This window comes from Nasonia vitripennis (assembly GCF_009193385.2).
Source record: "Nasonia vitripennis strain AsymCx chromosome 1 unlocalized genomic scaffold, Nvit_psr_1.1 chr1_random0009, whole genome shotgun sequence".
Lineage (NCBI taxonomy): Eukaryota > Metazoa > Arthropoda > Insecta > Hymenoptera > Pteromalidae > Nasonia > Nasonia vitripennis.
In genome coordinates, this window is record NW_022279596.1 from 2,569,567 (window position 1) to 2,587,106 (window position 17,540).

Here is a 17,540-nt window from a genome sequence, read left to right on the forward strand (position 1 = left end):
TTATTATTTAAATAAAGAATCATTTGCGTTAACACTCGGGGGGGGGGGAGTGTGTAGGGATTCTCCCCTCTTCCGCCGAGTGGGGGTAAGCCGCCATGTTGGCGAGTAGAATACGCCGCCTGCGCGCGGAGAGAAAGTCGTTGGCTCTTGAGTCGAACGGATGTCCGTTCGACGCTCTTCTAATAAACGTTCTTCTTGTAGAAGTCCTGGCTACATCTTTATCCTCTCCAATCATCTCCCAGAGGAAGTGGGCCTCTACCCAGGTCCAGCTGGACTAAGACATCCCACAATTGGGCCATGGTACGAAAAAACAAGAGGCACAATATACAGAGTTACATTTAGCAAACGATCTCTCAAACTTTCACGAAAGAACTGATGGAGCTCCTCACTCTTCAATCTCTTTTATACATTTTACCTCCCACTACCTCAAAGTAAAATGATCGAATGCAGTGGGGAGAGATTTTCTGCGCGTGTATTCTCAGAACTTCACAAAGGAAGTATCATATTCGTTAACCGTCAAAGGCTACGGTTACATTTCTCCGAGTTTTTAAGAACAGGATGTTTACTCTACTACTGCTACAACCGTCAGTTTTATCAGCTTCTCTTTCTCTTACAGATAAAGATTGAAATGAAATATAAAACTGAACAGTAAATATCACCGGATGTTAGTATTATAACCGTTAATAAATGCCGATGTATATGTACTTAGAACTATACAGCGAGGTGTGATGCAACAGGAAAAAATATATCATAGTACTACAGTATGGAATTAAAGGAATGAGTAAGGCTCTATAAATGAAAATATTTTTTATATTATGAAAGATTACACTTTATTCATATTTTTTACTACATGATATCTGACAATTATTATTATTACTTTACATACATTCTCGAAGTACATGTTTGATTACAAAATCCTGAACCGCGCGAGGCTTCACTTCCAAACCTCCTAACATCTTTCGAGCGTACACGATGATTATTATTTCGTAACAGCTTTTTATAGAACGATACAACTACGGCATCATTTTTTCGTGAATCTCGCGAGAACTTATGACAAAACGCGCGTAAGTTAGGTAGCCTAACCATATGGTAAAGGAACATAACACAATACTGGCCACACACCTGTGAATCAAAACTTTGCAACTTTTTTTTATTCCACTGATACCGCTTGCAATTTCTTTTGAGTCGTTTAAGATGATGTTGGGACATTGGTGGTAGTCCGTAACTGTCAAAGTATGTTCCATAACCGTTTGAGTCTATGTAGATAGCAATCCAATGTGTTCCTTTCTTCGTGTGATCATCTGTATTAGCTATGATGGCCGCGGGGTATTCCAAAACGTTTCGAATTCTATCCGCAGCATACACGCCAACTGTCTTGACGGTTAACGGGTCAAGAGCTTTTAGTAATTCTTGTGTATTCATTCTATTTTATTTCAGCAATGATCGACTACGTCCTCTTCGTGTGTCGCGTAAATAGACGAAGAAGTAGCTGTACGTACCCGCGAGTTTAGTTTGCAGTACAATGCATCACTCAATTTCTGTGCAGAATCTCGCGTTATACCTTCAGATATAGAGTGTAACCACTTTCGTAGCACATATGCATGATTGAGAGCACAATCGCGACTGGAGTTTATACCTTGAATGCCATGATTTAAACACATGAAGTTACCTGAATAATTTATTTTCAATTCGTCAAAATTCGGGGCATACATTTCTTCAACGTTTACAACTTCTCGACACATTACAGTCTCCAGGAATCTCCAATTGTCATGACCGCGTGTAAAAATATGTATAGCCACATTGGCTATTTGTTGTAAATGATACTGTAGTTGTTCAATGGTGATGTCACCTTCATGCCAACGAATTCCATGAAAATGATTAGAGATGTAGTCGTTAGTTCTTTTAAGTCCAGTTGCAAGTTCTTCAAATCTATGGGGTTCCTTAACTATCCAATGTTGGACGACTCTGTGCTCTAAACCAAGTACACCAACTTCTTTAGGTGTAAACTTGTTGTTACGGTCTCTCAAACCCTGAATATTGATAACGTAATCCATGATACTATAAAAAATTGACACATTATGCATTAAAATCCGTTATTATTTGCCTACTTGAATCTATTTCTAAGACATTGTCGTATTCGGCGTAAATTATACAATTGATTGTAGATTCAAGTGCTCTTTCAAATTTTACCTCTACACGAACACTGCCGTGCTTGATTAAATTCCAATGAGAAACTGAATTTGCTGATAAATCAGGCGTTAGATCAAAAGCAAATAATGTATACCCTTCATCGTAGTCCGATCGTGAGATAATTAATGCTTCGTTTAGAAAATGAATTCCAGTCCCAGAATATAGTATATGAAACGAGTCGATAAATAATTTCACCCGTAAATCGAGGCTGCAATGGTTTGCTGGGAATGTGGACACCATCCACATAAAGAGAAATATAGTTTATATTAAAATGTTGGAAATTAAATGGATTAAACTTTCTATTTCCATTGAATGCCTTGTTACCCACAAATCCAATGATTATTCTTTTGGGTATTTGACCGAGAATAACGTTGTCCAGTGTATCGCCAAGAATACCTCTATGCATTGTAAATGCCTTCACCTCCACACGATTGATTGGGTATTTAGCAGTGGCTTTTGTAAGTGCATTAGCATGAGCTAGTATAACACCTGGACTTATTTTAACTTGACGCACAATCAGTGAAGCTTCCTTAATGCGTATAGTAAATTTATCATCATCTGTAAAATCCATCAAACAAAAAGCATCCTTACTCCTAACCAATCGTAATCGCAGTTCAACATCATTTAACAGAAATTTATTTTGATTAAAAACATTGCAATGCAAATGACCGAGTAAATCGACAGTTTTACCATTCTGGGTAAAATACTGACGGTTACACTGACCAATATTTGCATTTACATCAGTACGCTTGGTATTGGGAGGCGCTGCCCATTTTCCAGGGGTATCCGCATACCAGAGTCCACTCGTGAGATGTGATTCCATACTACTCTTTGAATAATTTAACAGTGTTTCGATGTAAGCTCGGTAAGAATAAGCATTGTTTGGTGGTGAAACCAATTTTTGATTAAAGAAAACGTCTATTTGGTTAAATAGCGAATGTAATGTGTTATTTATTGCTGCTACCTTCGGATACTCTGTAGCTTTAGCTGCTTCTGTTATTTCAACAGTTGGCTCTATCTGCATACGAATGCTTAGCATTGTGTGTGCAAGATCGAGATAATCACTACCAGCTGGAACGACGAATTCCAACGGTCCATCGTCTGCGAAGAAACTGGTTTATAATGTATAAATTGAGAGCTTTCCACCGAAGTCTGTGTAGGTGGTAATGTAAATAAATCTAATTCTGATGTCATGCATTCGCATGAGTTTGAGTGTAGAAAAGCCATATTAAATAATATCTATGTAGATCCAAAAATATCGCTCACACTGCGTTGTTTTCTCTTCTTCCTTGGCTTATTCTTACCCGCTTTCTTTTTCGTAGATTTGCGAACACTGACACGGCTCTTCTTCTTCTTCTTCTTCTTCTTTACACGGCCACTTTTACTGCTGATGCGTACAGCTGAACTGTTCTTGGACGATTGACGCTTCCGCTTTTTAGCGCGTATCTTATATCCTGATCCCTTCATCATAGCGGCAATTTTATCAGCGGCTTTATGCTTAAGATTTTTACCGGACTCGCGCATGCGCATATTTACAGCTTGTTTAAAATTGCTTCCGTGATTTCCCACATCATCTAGTACATGCATTCCTGCTCTGATAGCTTCTTTTCCAACGGCTTTAGCACCACTCGTAATGTAAGGTAAAACTCTTCGAAATAATCCACTCAAAAAGCTGCCGATTCCACCATGACCTCGCTGATAAGTTGAACCTGCAAACACTCGACGTACTCCTCCTCCACCATCACCACCACCGATTTGATCGGCATAGTATTCTGCGTAGTAAACCATTTTTTTCTCAGAGAATGCGCTTGAAATGTAGTGTTACGGTCAACGTCCCGTACTCGAATGGTATATGATTCCCATTTTCATCTCTTATATCTATTATTATATTCTGAAATGTGTTATTTAACAAAGGTAGATAAATTCCCGGTGCAAATTGTTTGACCACTCTCGCACCAAATTTATATTTTGAATTATCGAGTGTTACTATGCGCAAAAGGGATGCTTGAACGTCACCGACTGTGTACAAAATACAAATATCTGAGTAAACGAAAAATTGATCAGCTATCGCTCTTGCCAAACAACCAGGTCTGTTTCCTACCAATGTTGCATTTTTTTTCGGCTCTACAGATGGAATCATGGGTATAAATTCCTGATTTCTATATTTTTCATTCTCAAAGCCAAATATTCGTTTGACCTTTTCGCTCAAGCTGAAAAAATGAGTTTCCTTACATTCACACTTTTTATGTAAATTGTAATAACCACTTTTTTTCTATGCCTGTTCAATACGTAAGTGAGATTCAGGTATATTGTTTATAGCTTCTGTGAGATTGTTGAGATTCTCGTAAACACCTGGTGGAAATATGGCATCGTTGTGTTTGTCGTTTGTCCAATCCGGTAAATATTCAGATATGTCTCTCTTTCTTGCAACTGCTATTCTACGTGCGTTAACAAACTTTATATTACATTCGTGATGGAAGTTAGGTGGTGAGACTGAGTAAATAATGAACACGGAGAGTCTCGTGGAAAGTCGTTTATTGAATAAATAGCGTTAAACGGTCTAGCGTATAATATGTTTTCTCTCTCGGAGAATCGGGGACGAACTGGCGAGTGAGAGCGAGCACCGACGCGCCAAGGGCCCGCGCATGCGCAGAGCCGTGACTAGGAAGAGACCCAAGTGGTCCTATACGATACTCTCAGCACTCCCTCTCACTTGAGGATCTCTGCCTAATCCCAGGATTCCTCGTCTTCTTGAATAGAATCATTTGGCTCTTCTTCAGGAGAATCTAGACAGACACGAGAAAAATATCAGTTATAAATTCATTATGCGTTTTAATAAATTTACATGCAGTTGAACAGGTAATGCTTTAGTAAATATGTCCGCGAGTTGACACTGAGATTTAACCCATTCGATTTTAACATAGTTTTTATTTACGCATTCCTTAACATAATGCTCCCTTCGTTCAACCATGTGTCTTAGTCTATTTCCTCCGTTTACTTTAGCACATGATATGGCTGAAATGTTATCACAATATAGGATCATCGGATACAATTCCTTTTCTAACATAATCGCTACAGAGTTATGTAATGACATAGCCTCTTGACAGGATTCGCTCATGGCTACATATTCCGCTTGGCAAGTTGACAGAGCAACGCTTTGCTGCTTATGGGTTCTCCAGGCAACCGTATTACCGAACAAACGTATGACGTAACCGCAAGTGGTCAAAGAACCTAAACAGTCTGCCAGACTAGCGCCAGAGTATACAATCAAGTTGTCATCTCTCTGATTAAAAACTAATTCATAGTCTCGAGTTCCAGATAAGTACTGAAAGACTCTTGTTACCATGTTCCACTCTAGATTGGTGGGATTTACTTGATGCCTGCTCAGGACATTAACAGCATAAGATATGTCCGGTCTGGTGGCATTCGCTAGGTACAAAAGTGAACCTATAGCTTCTCTATACAGTCTGTTTGGGAATTGCTCTTTTGCAGCCTCCGTTTCCTCCCTCTCTTTTCTCTCTCGGTTATTTACCTCACATTGCCTCATAGGCGTTTTTGCAGGTCGACAGCTTTCAAATCCAAATCTGCTCAACATTTTTTCTATAAATTTTGTTTGACTTAACTTAATAGTTTAGTTTTGCAAATCTCTTTGAATTTTAATTCCTAAGAACTCTTTTGGGCTACCTAAATCTTTGATTTTAAACTCATTGCTCAAGTTAACGCTTAATTGATCTAGTAATTTGTTATTTGAACTGGCAATTAAAATATCGTCTACATATAATATTACTATTGTAAAATTTACACTAGAGTGCTTTATAAATAAGCAAGGATCTATGTCGTTTACTTTAAAGCCCAGTTTAATCATCACGTTAGTGAATTTATCATTCCATTTTTTAGGACTGATTTTTAAGCCTACAGTGATTTATTTAGTTTCCATATGAAGCGTTTTCTAGTGTTATCATCTACCAACACTCCCTCGGGAATTTCCATATAAATCTCAGTTAAGTCGCCATATAAAAACGCTGTTTCTACATCGAGTTGTCTGATATTATATTTCAGCTTATTAGATATTTCAGAAAAATATTTCATACTACTGTTACTCGGTAATATCAAATAAAATTCGTCCTCAGACATGTTTAAAGTGTAACGATTTCGCTTGCTTTAATCCACGAATTAAATTTATCAGGATAGCCAAGCCACTTTACAAAAACTTCTTTTTTAACACCACGTCCCCTACTCTTGATCACACGTTCCACTTTGAATTCGTTATTTTGTGACAAACGATCATCGCCAACTCGAGCTAATTCTTCGGGATAAAAAAATCCGTCGATTATTTCACCTTCTAAATCAGTCAATTCATAGGTGAAGAGATTTTGACGACGTGATACACGGGTAATCTTAAAGATCTCTTCACTGTAATTATTTTCGTAACCTTTATCGAAGGTGCCTTTCAACCGACTGATGCGAACATGATCACCCACGCTGTATATATGTGCTTTAGACTTTTTTCTCTGACTAAGAGCTCTTTTTTCTAAATTTTTTCTTGCCACAACTGCATTACGAATATTTACAACTACCGGAACCATTTTAGTACCACTATGCATAGTGTGATTATACGCGTAAACGATATTTTCAATAACATCGATATACCTATGAGTATTTTTGTGAGTAAAATATCGGAACATACGTTCTTTGAGCGTGCGATTTAGACGCTCGACGACGGCTGCTTTAATATCGGGATTACGTGCTACTCGAAAATTAATCTTGTGTTGTTTTATATAATTTTGAAAATCTGATCCGAAAAACTCTTTGCCTCGATCAGTTTGTATAAGAATTGGGCGTCGCCCATCGGCTCTTTTTAATATTTTGTCGAAAGCAGCTACAACACTTTTTGTACTTTTGTCACGTAAAGGCTCGACCCAAGCATATTTACTGAGAACATCTATGACTACAAGTAAATACGCAAAGTTATCGTTATACGTTTTGAGAGATTGCATGCCACACAAATCCATTTCCCAACAATCATCCACATTAGTGACATTGTACGTCAATCTAGGAAATTTTCGTCTAATAGGTTTGTGTAGTGTGTATGCATCTTGATTACTTAACCACTCATTAATCTCGCTTTTCTTCTTCTTATTTTTACCATTGATTCGTAACAGATTACGTGCACCGGCGTATCCAGTCTCGTGTCTAGTGTCAAAGTATTGATTTTCATAAGACATGTTAAATTTTATAAGCCAGCCACTTGTTGTCTGCTTTTTGCGGTATGGATTTTTTCTTATTCAAACGTGCACTATAGCGTTGTGCGGCCGCGAGTCTAGTCGGAATTATTTCTCTTAGTTGAAGGAATTTTGTTTAATGCACGTTTCAAACTTTCACTAATTTTTATTACCTCTGGATTACTTATTAATTTGGGTGGAGTGTCAGTTGTTGCTATAAAATTAGCTAATTGAAATCTTCCTACAGGTTCTTCAACAGGTCTACTCCGTACCACGTCTTCTAGTAAATCTATAATATTTGAGTGTGGTATAGCTTTATCATCAATGCTAACTGTACCTGAATTATCCCATTTAATACGATGCGATGCTGATTTCCAATGTTGAAGCAATAAACGTGCTTTTCTCACATAACCTTTGGAAATGCTTGCAAGTATCGCTTAATCGGACAATGGACTCGATATATCTTCATTTTCATGCTCTATATCAAGTATATTTGCATCTGATAAAAGTTCCTGACGTTCCAAATTTTTAAAATGAAGATATCTTCTTAAAATTTGTAAATATTTTTGACATTTTTAACGTTCATCGGTGATACTTTTTGAAAAAAGTATATCGTGCATCTCAGCATCGAGACGACTTAAATTATCACCCTTTGTCTGTATCGTTGACTCTAAAGCATTACTCGTCTCTTCTACTATGTGTTGTTGTTGTTGTTGCTGTTGTTGTTTTTGTTGATGCTGTTGCTTCGTTACTCTCTCAGCTACACGTAACAGTGCTAAGCGCTGTTGACTATCTGCATGACAAAGAGCATTCAATACTGCAACACACTTTTTTGTAAAATGCTTTGGTAGGCATCCACACCTTGTATCTTCTTCTTCTTCTTCTTCAGTAGCAGCAGCAGCACCACCACCACCTCCACGCTGTCTTCTACGCTGTCTACGACTATCGGTTCTCGCAGACGCTCCTCTCCCTGTCATTGTTTCAATCAGACTGAAGCTTTAATCATAGAATCCTCTACTTTTATCGGAATTTCTTATTCTTCTTCGGTACATATGCGTAACTCAATTTATCATCGGGAAAAACAGAGGTACGGAAACGAAATTCATCCTCGGTCGACTGTTTCAAATAAAAAAACAAACAACAAAAGATAGCCATGAGAAGTTGACGTACTATCGAGATACGCTTCTTGTAAAAATTTTGGGTCTTCGGGATAGACTTGACGCGCTAGATATTGTATTTGTGAACGATCACGTGGATTTTTAAAAAAAACGAGGTAATTTGCATTTAATGGGATATCGCGTTGACCAGCTCCTTTGTGAAAAAGATTTTGTGTAATAAAAATCACACTTAAATTCTTATGATGACTTCCCTTTGTAAATAAATCGAGAATAATGTTATTCGAAGATTCTCTCATTAAATCATCGATAATTAATAATTTTTTCTTTTCATTGTCTTGAGAATAATCTGAAGGTTGCTGTTATTACCGATGTTTAAGCTGATATTCGTGTCCAACAAGCTAAATAACACCGCGAGTAAGCTGAATTATGCGTTAAAATGAGCTAAATTTCCATAAGAAGCGTTCTCTTCGATGACAGAAGCTATACTGAGGATATAAAAAAGGGATCTTTTAAATGGAAAAATAAGGAAATTAAATAAAAATTTGTGTCTATTTTTATTTACAATAAATACATCCAAAAAGTTAATTATTCTTATATCCAAAAGGTAGAGACTTACGTGACGTAAGGTATCGTCGTTTTTTCAATACAACACAACATGTTTTCGATTCTTCACGCGTTACAACTTCATGCATTTTAGTTCTTCTGATAGCTTTGAATTTTAAGTATATTTTACTACATTCATCATTCATTTTTTCAGATTCGTGATCTTCGTTTGCAAAGGCATCGTTAATCAAATTCTTATTGCTATCAAAATTAATTTTTACACCGTTTGAGAAGTTTAATGAGATGCCTTTTACTTTACAACATTCAATTTTATCATCTTTATTGGGTGTTACAGCTGTGTAAGCGTAAAACTTTGGTCCTCCCGAAACAAAATTACTTATATACGTATTCTCACCATAACCACAAAGTTCATCTGTCATATCACCTAGTTTAGAGCCAATAAAAGGTTTATACTCATCCGAAGCATCGTCATGCGAAACAAATATACAAGAATCTGTGTCATAATAAAGAACATGATCACCCAACCTTCTCAAGTAATTATATAGTTCTAAACGTGCTTGAACAGTGGTGTAAGCCGCAATCACGACACTCGTATGCGGGGCAGGAGTGACAGCCTCATCCTTGTATTGATAATTCACGTACAGTATCTCATCATTAATTGCTAGTATAGCATTAACATCTCTTTCCGGACAAGTAAGAAGTTTTAAAAGAGATTCACGTGATTTTACAACTTCAGTTTGTTTCAAATTACTCCGTTGTCCAAACTTACCCCAAAACGAATTTAAGCAGAGCTTAGCAACAGCTCGTAACCCTGAATTTTTTCGATATTATTTTTATCCAAAGTTATACCCTCATCGAGTCTATACTGTTCAATATATTGTAATTTAGTTGCTTCATCAGTACACCATGAGGGCCATCCACTAGCCTCTTGCTTGATTTTTAAGAAAGTATTTACGTATTCAGCAAAAAGACCTCCGCTACCATCAATTTGATTATATTGTGTCATCTCATATTGCCAAATAATATAAATTTTCGTAATACTGTAACCGAGTTCAACAGCTTTACGCAACTCATCAGCAACCCAGGTGCCCGTGAATTCACGCATTTTTGGGTCTTCGTGATTGCAGTCACACTGATGCATTTCTTCGCTGCATGAGCGGCAAAGAGCAAAAAGAAGACGTCCGTGCATTTTAATTGGTAAGAGTGGAATGTGCAGGTCGCGCGTTGGTAAGATACTACATTTAACTAATCCTTCAATATTGTTGAGATTATTGTTATTCCCCTGCGTTAATTCGTCTTCACCAATTAAAATTCGCGGATGTCCTAAAGGAAATCGACCTCTTTTACACACGTACGGATAAAGAGAGCATATATCTGTATATTGAATTTTTTCGTTATTTCCGATCGTGTACTCAGTAACTATATTCTCCGTTCTACCTCCAAAAAAAGCATCGCACGGATTCAACGTTATACGACTCATAAGAGGATGCTGTGTTACATATTCGTAGATTTCGCGATTCTCTGCTTTTATCCGATCAAAAGTATATTCCCATATCTCTCAAACTTCGTAACCCAGGGCTTTTATTTTTTGAATTTTCCGAAAAGTATTCTCGTACGACTCATCCATAGTTCGGCCGTATGACATTATTTTATCTCGTCGTTTATTAAAGCAAATAGGGCAACCGTGTGTGTAACAGCCTTGATATTCAAAGACAATACCTTTATTTGCATTGCCATTTTCCGGAGGTAAATAGCCATCTAGACAAAACCCTTCTGGAAGCATAAATTCACGTGCTCTACCCGCGTGTATGATTTCCCGACCAATCTCACGTTCACACTGTAACAGCCACTGTATTGACTTTTGCGAATGATTATCAGCGCATCGATATCCATCTGCTGGAATGATACCGATAGTTTTTTCGCGTAAGAAATTTTTTCTATACACAATGGAGCATGCAGAAGCTATGGTCGTTGCCTCTGTAAACGGACAAGTATTCCCGCACTTAATGAAAATTTTCCGAAAAGCCATGCATGCAAGTCTTAAAATTTCTACATCCATACGGCAATAATCGAGTATTTCACGTTGAAAATCAAACTCAAAAGTATTTCGGTTCTCCTCATACCATACAATAAGCTTTTCCCTCTCAGACGTCGACATGGCATTAGGCGCATAGAACGATGCTTCGGGTAAAGCCCCAACAGAATTTTGATTATCTAAAGTATTGAATAGATGAGGAAAATATCCTTTTTTGCTAGCTGGCGGTAGAGAAAAGGTTTGTGGTAAAGCACTTAATTTCATGTGAAAATAGTTTAAGCTATCAATAAATTTTGTTCGCCCGCATTGAAGCATAATTATATTTTGTCCATTCAATATTACATTCGGTACTATTGAGGTATTTTCAACGATTTCTCTCAAAATAAATTGCGCATCAAACCCACGAGAGTTATGAGCAATACAAATTATTTGACCGAAGGTAGTTTTCTCGCGTACTGTCAAACCTATTAATTGTTTAACTGGATCATCGCGAAATATATGCTCTCTTACACCACACGTATGGCATAGTATATTTATATTTTCATCATCCATGCAATCATCGCAAACCTGTTGTACAACACATAGATTTGGAATGTGCATTTTTATCTCTGTATGTTCACGGTAAGCAGAATCTTGACGCGTCTCAAAGTCATAAAAAATAAATAAGTTTTTCTTTGGGGATTTACGATTAATCTGTGCGTTAACATTACGTCCAATGGGTTGAATATAACAGAGCTGATTTACATCATGTTTTTCGCGACATAAGTTGCACCAATTGATTCCACACTCGTGCTTTGACTTGTAGATATTAATTCGTTTGCAACACATATTACAAACTTTTACTACATCGCATGTTTTTTTATTTTTTTTTTTTGTATGACCCATCTATTTTGTGACGGTCGAAACATATTCGTCCGTAAAATTCTCGGTTACATTCTACACACTTTATAATATCTATATTAGAATTACACGTTGGCGCACAAAAACACCTGTCACATTTGGCTGTGCATCTATGCTCATCTACGTATCTATAGCTTTTATTACAATGTTCGCAGAAAAAACGATTGCGTGCAGCACCGGTTAAATTTAATATTGTATCGAAATGACGCCTTCGCGCGTCGTACAAAAGATTTATAACGTCAAAAGAATTTGAATTTAACAGAGGTCTTCCATCGTAAAAGGGAGGTTCTCCACTTCCAAAAGATAAACTATCGTATATTACAATAGCGATATTTTTTGCAACATAATGCCGCTGATACATCTCTATTTCTCGTATACCGCACCCGTTTGCAGGAATTATGACGTTTGCATTAATAGTAAGGAGATTTGCGCGCTCTTTTTGCATACCACGTCTGCTATCTCTGACAATATTCCAAGTATCAATGGCTTCGTTTGAAAAGAATTTTTTATACATCATAAAAGCCTCCCCGACAATTAAAGCTCTTGGCAAGCATAAATTATCGTTATTTCTTATAGATACAACCGATCTCTGAGATAAGCTATCAACACTCATCCTCATTCTACTTCCACCTCGGCCACCATTAGGTATATTAACAAGTGTTAATGTTAGAATAAAGCTCTCATCTATTTGAAAATCCTCATTACTCTGAGCTAATCCGTTTATTAAATTCCATAAATCATTGTAAAAAAAATTATTTACTAATCTTAAAGATAACCCACCCGGGCCTCGTGCAAAATTTAAACTTCTAACCGAGACGCCAATCATGTCGTTTTCATTACATAATTAAGTTATATAAGAATAAATATCGCTAATAACTAACTCCAACCAAACTATCGGATTTATAGATCCATCCTTCGGTGGAGATCTTATTTTTAGCACAATACGTCTACCTTCTATTTTATACTTAGATATATAATGCGAATTTTGTTGGAAAATATAAAAACGATTACCAGGAGGCTGGATATCCTCATCCTCTCTTTCCTCATCGACTCCTTGATAATTCATATTATCGTCTGTTTCGCTTCTCTCCTCATCCTCCTCGCTGATCTCCTCCTCCGCCTCCTCATTCTCCTCACTGGGCTAATTATCCTCTTGTTCGTAGTCAGACAAATCATCATTATTGCTGCTTGAATTTTCAATTCTTCTTCTTTGTCCTCTACCAACTTGAATAGAAAAATCACTTTCATCGGCCTCGTAATCCTGCGATTCTACAGAAGTATTGGTGTTCGAAGATGATGTAGATAAGGGAAAAATGGTTGTAGAAGAAGAACAAGATGAATCGTCAGAGTGATTATGTTCTTTCTTATTTTTAAATTATTCTTCTGGTGGTCCTGAAAAACTCTGTCCCAGACGATTAAACAATTCAGGTAAATTTTCAGTGTCTAACAGTATGGAATTTTTATCTTTACAAGCATTGAAAAACCAACGTATTTCTTGTGCTCTTCGAACATACATGATACGCATGATATCTTGTTTCAAAGCCCTGGGGTACTTTGCAAATCCTTCGAGACCACGTCGAATAACTTAAATAATATTTAAAAATAAGAATTTATTTCAAGAAAAATGTATATTTAAATACAGCATAATACTCACGATCATTAATTTGACGATCTCTTGGATTTCCCTGGTTAAAAAAATGCTCGGTGACCAATCCTCCAGCGCTTCTTCTTGTGTACCGCATTTCTTCGGGTTCTACTGGTCGGGCCAAAAAGTCGAGGATTTGTTGCCGTCTTTTAACACATGGATGCTCCGCATACTCAATAATATTCTCGCTGTCATCAGCTGCTCGGTCCATCAAGCGCTGTAGAATATTATTAGCAGCAGCTGTTGGCTCTATACATGTGGCAAGAAGGTGGTCAACATTAACCATGCGCTGAGAATTCCTATTGGCAGGTACATCTTCAACCTCTTCCGCTCTAGCATCGTGCTCATTCTGCGCTCTCTCTACTGCTTCATCTTCTTCCTCCTCCTCCTCCTCCTCCTCCATCGCCTCATTCACCTGAAGACGCACCGCTGCTGGCGCCGCAGCCACCGCTGCTGCTGCTGTTTCTCTCCTTACGGCTGCGCTCTCCTCTGCCCACAACTCCTCTCCGTGTGCATCGGCAGCGCTCACCCCCACCATTTCAGCCGGTACAAACTGTACATCGGCTACAGCATTCAGCGCTTGCGCTGCATCCTCCTCTTCCGTCTCACTTGCCTCTCTTTCTTCCTCCTCCACCTCCTCCTCCTCCTCCTCACCTTCATCCGATGACGTAGGTTCAACATATTCACTTGATGTGTATTCTGTAATATTATCATCATCTTCATCAGAGGTTATGTCGGCTAACAATTTTCTAACGCTTAAATGTAAAACAATTTTATGTTAAAAATATAGAGCTTACTTTTTATAATAAACGTTATATGTATTCGAAGGTAGTGATGCATACAACACATGAATATTAAAATCTCTTTGATGTCGAATGAATTAAAACAAAATATTAACCGATATTTGATTACACATTTTTTTAATAAAAAAGCAAGAAGTATAGTGAGAAAAACAGTTGTTTAAAAAAGTATTCTCACTGTCATAGAATATAGCGGATGTATATTTGATTTTATAATTATACGTTATATTACTGTAATGATAAAGAGATACGCATCGCATGCTATGTAATATGACAGATGTAAGAAGCTAATATCCCTAGCGCTGAAGCAGACGACTTGAAAACACTAGGCGTCATACGTAGCAGTCGACGCGTTCTACGGCAAGAGCAGACGACACTGCGTTACGAATGTGTGTATGCGCGCGCGCGCGCGAGTGAATAAAACAGAGCTTGTAGCAGCAGTAGCAGACGACGCTATCAGCTGTGGCACCGTTTACCTCGTTGCCAAGTACAAGTGCTGTTTGATTTTTATTAATGACAACGCGATATAGTGCAGAAAAATTGCAATCAATAAAAATGTACTCACGATTATTCTGCGCGAATGCTGTCATTAACCGCGTCAACACAGGTAAATGCGCAGAAGTTAGGAAAAAAAAGAAGCAAGGAGGATCACTTGATAGTATAATAGTTAATGATCAGAAAATTGATGACAAGACTACTATTGCGAACACTGAATGAATATTATTGTAATGTAGGATTAAATTTAAGCAATCAAATTAAAAAAATGGACTTAGAACAATTGAAACTGCCAGTTCGAAACAACTACTCAATTTTTATTAATCCAACTAATATGTATGAAATTCAAAATATAATTATTGCAATGAAAAAAAAAGGCTGGTGGAGTAGATAATATTAGTGCAATAACTATCAAATCTTTATCGAAACTATAACGGTGTACTGGATGCAGTTGCTCAGTTTCCAGCTCCGCTATAATCAAGGTCCGTAGACCTCGTTACTCTCGAGAAAGAGAGTCGTCGGGATAGCACCTAGTGCTGAATAGGTTCCGGCCAGGCCAGTTATGCTGCGATCTCGTACATATGCGAGACGCAAGCCCGCGGAGGCGGCTGGGTCGGTGATGGAGCGAGGTACAAGTATACACGGAGGAACATGCAAAATAACGACTGTCGAGATTGTTGAGGAACTGTCACAGCGTTTATTGACAAACTATATACAGGGCTTGCATGCGAGCAAGCGAGGTCGCAGGTACGAGGGAGGATAAGGAGAGCCCTGGCGAGTGTAGCGTGAGAGAGAGAGAGCTGGCACTTACAATTAGCCGGTATCGCCCTGATGTTCGCTGTCAGCAGTCGGAACCCCGTCGGTGCAGTTCCGGATGCGGTAGCGAGACGCAATGTCGTATACGCACGCACACTCACACACTTCGACTTTCACTCTCCTAACAGCTATCTCCCGAAAGTACTGAGCGTCTCGCGAGGAGTCAGTTCAAAGGTCGGATCGTATCTGGCGGCACGCGTCTCAGGCGCGTGTCGCCGAATTTTCTCTCTCTCTCCCTCTCTCTCCGCCTCTCTCGCGTCGTCCAGCGGCTCTCCCCGCCTTGCCAGCGCTGGTACCTGTAACAGTGTGAATTTAGTACAAGTCTTTCTTCTCGCGGCATGCTGAGCTTATGTCGTGCTAATATCGCCCATCATAAAACATATATCAAAACCGTTAGAGTATATATTTAATCTATACATACAGAAATCAATCTGGCCTAAAAACTGCATGCTCTCATACATGACAGTATGTACGGCATTGTGTACTGGCTGACTTTGTATTATTCGAGTACAATTACTGTGTAAAAAGTGTAATCGATGCACTCAAAGTCACCAACGATGAGGTTTGCACAAGTATTTCAATCTCATCAGTATACGGGCCAGTTACTCTGAACCACCAAATCTCTCATAATCATGGTAAATCCATGATATTATAAGTGGTGCGACGTTGCAAACGTTGCAGCCGCGTCGATACGAGGAATCTCGTTCGATGCGGCCAAGCTCTGAGTGCGCGGAAGAAACAAGCGAGTTGGATTGTTGTTGTCGGTGCCAGCCTGACCTCGAGTTCGAGGAACGGGCCGGCTAACCGTCCACGTTAGCGCGAGAGTGAGCATCGTTGGCGCGCGCGCTGATTGGTCCTCCGCATGTCGCGAGCCAATCAGTGGGCGCCGATGTGCGACTCGCTATCCGCGCGGACTGCCAGCCAATCAGGCGCGAGGAAGATGCGCGGGCCCGACGAGCGCGAGTGGAGAGTGAGCGCGAGAACGAGCGGGAAATCGGAGAGTTCTCTCACGACTGTCGACGGAGTACGTCGACGTGCGAGAGAGATACGTGGCCTCCTCTGTTACGATGAGAATTGGGAGAGTCTCCCGAGGTTGTGCGAGTGTGCGAGAGTGTGAGAGAGTCATAGGTGCAGCGCGTTGGCACGAGCAAGTGCCGACGCCCGGACGAGCCAGCAACCATCCGTACGAGAGGAAGGAAGCTAGCCAGTCCGCCATCATTGTCCGGAGGACCAGAGCAACCAGCAGCCTTGGCGTGGGAGAGCCGAGGAAGCTAGCCGTCACCAGGTCCACGAGAGTCAGGGAGGCGCCGGCGGGAGCACCGACGGACGTCCACCAGGGAGAGAGCGAGTAAGAAAGTATTAGAGATAGAGAGATTAGATTAGATTAGATTAGATTAGATTTATTTGACGTACAGTATGTTGTACGATAAAATGTATACAGCAGCAATAGTAGTACAGTAAAAATGTGTATTGTGAAAGTATGATAGTGTGAAGATGGGTCAAGCGAGAGTGTGTGCGTGTGTGCGTTTGCGTGAGTGTGTACAGGCGTGTGTGTGTGCGCATGAGTGAATGTGTACAAGCGAATTCAAGTGTTTGTGTTTTCAAGCTCAAGAAAGTGCTCTTTAGCTAGTCTCTTGAAACCTGAGACAGATGTAGTGTTACGAATGTGAGATGGCAGGTTGTTCCATAGGTATGAGGCGCTGATATGAAACGAGTTCCTCAGCGTCTCCGTCGCGAATGTCGGAATATCCAGAG

At 39.1% G+C, this 17,540-nt stretch overlaps 2 protein-coding genes across 3 annotated transcripts; both read right to left on the reverse strand.

Annotated features, from left to right (window-relative positions):
- Nucleotides 1–826: 826 nt before the first annotated feature.
- LOC116738632 (uncharacterized protein F54H12.2-like) lies at nucleotides 827–13,148 on the reverse strand. Of its 2 annotated transcripts, none has more exons than XM_032601378.1 (2): nucleotides 13,041–13,148; nucleotides 827–4,976 (listed from the first exon to the last, which is right to left on the reverse strand). In XM_032601378.1, the coding sequence occupies exon 2, from the start codon at nucleotides 3,976–3,978 to the stop codon at nucleotides 3,430–3,432; it is 549 nt and encodes a 182-aa protein (XP_032457269.1). In that variant the 5' UTR covers nucleotides 3,979–4,976; nucleotides 13,041–13,148; the 3' UTR covers nucleotides 827–3,429. The 2 variants fall into 2 exon arrangements, with proteins under 2 accessions (XP_032457269.1, XP_032457268.1); XM_032601377.1 differs by having other exon boundaries at nucleotides 830–4,976.
- On the reverse strand, nucleotides 12,901–14,575 carry LOC116417981. The gene is made up of 2 exons (XM_031933174.1): nucleotides 13,684–14,575; nucleotides 12,901–13,613 (listed from the first exon to the last, which is right to left on the reverse strand). The coding sequence occupies exons 1-2, from the start codon at nucleotides 14,210–14,212 to the stop codon at nucleotides 13,405–13,407; spliced, it is 738 nt and encodes a 245-aa protein (XP_031789034.1). The 5' UTR covers nucleotides 14,213–14,575; the 3' UTR covers nucleotides 12,901–13,404.
- Nucleotides 14,576–17,540: the final 2,965 nt, after the last annotated feature.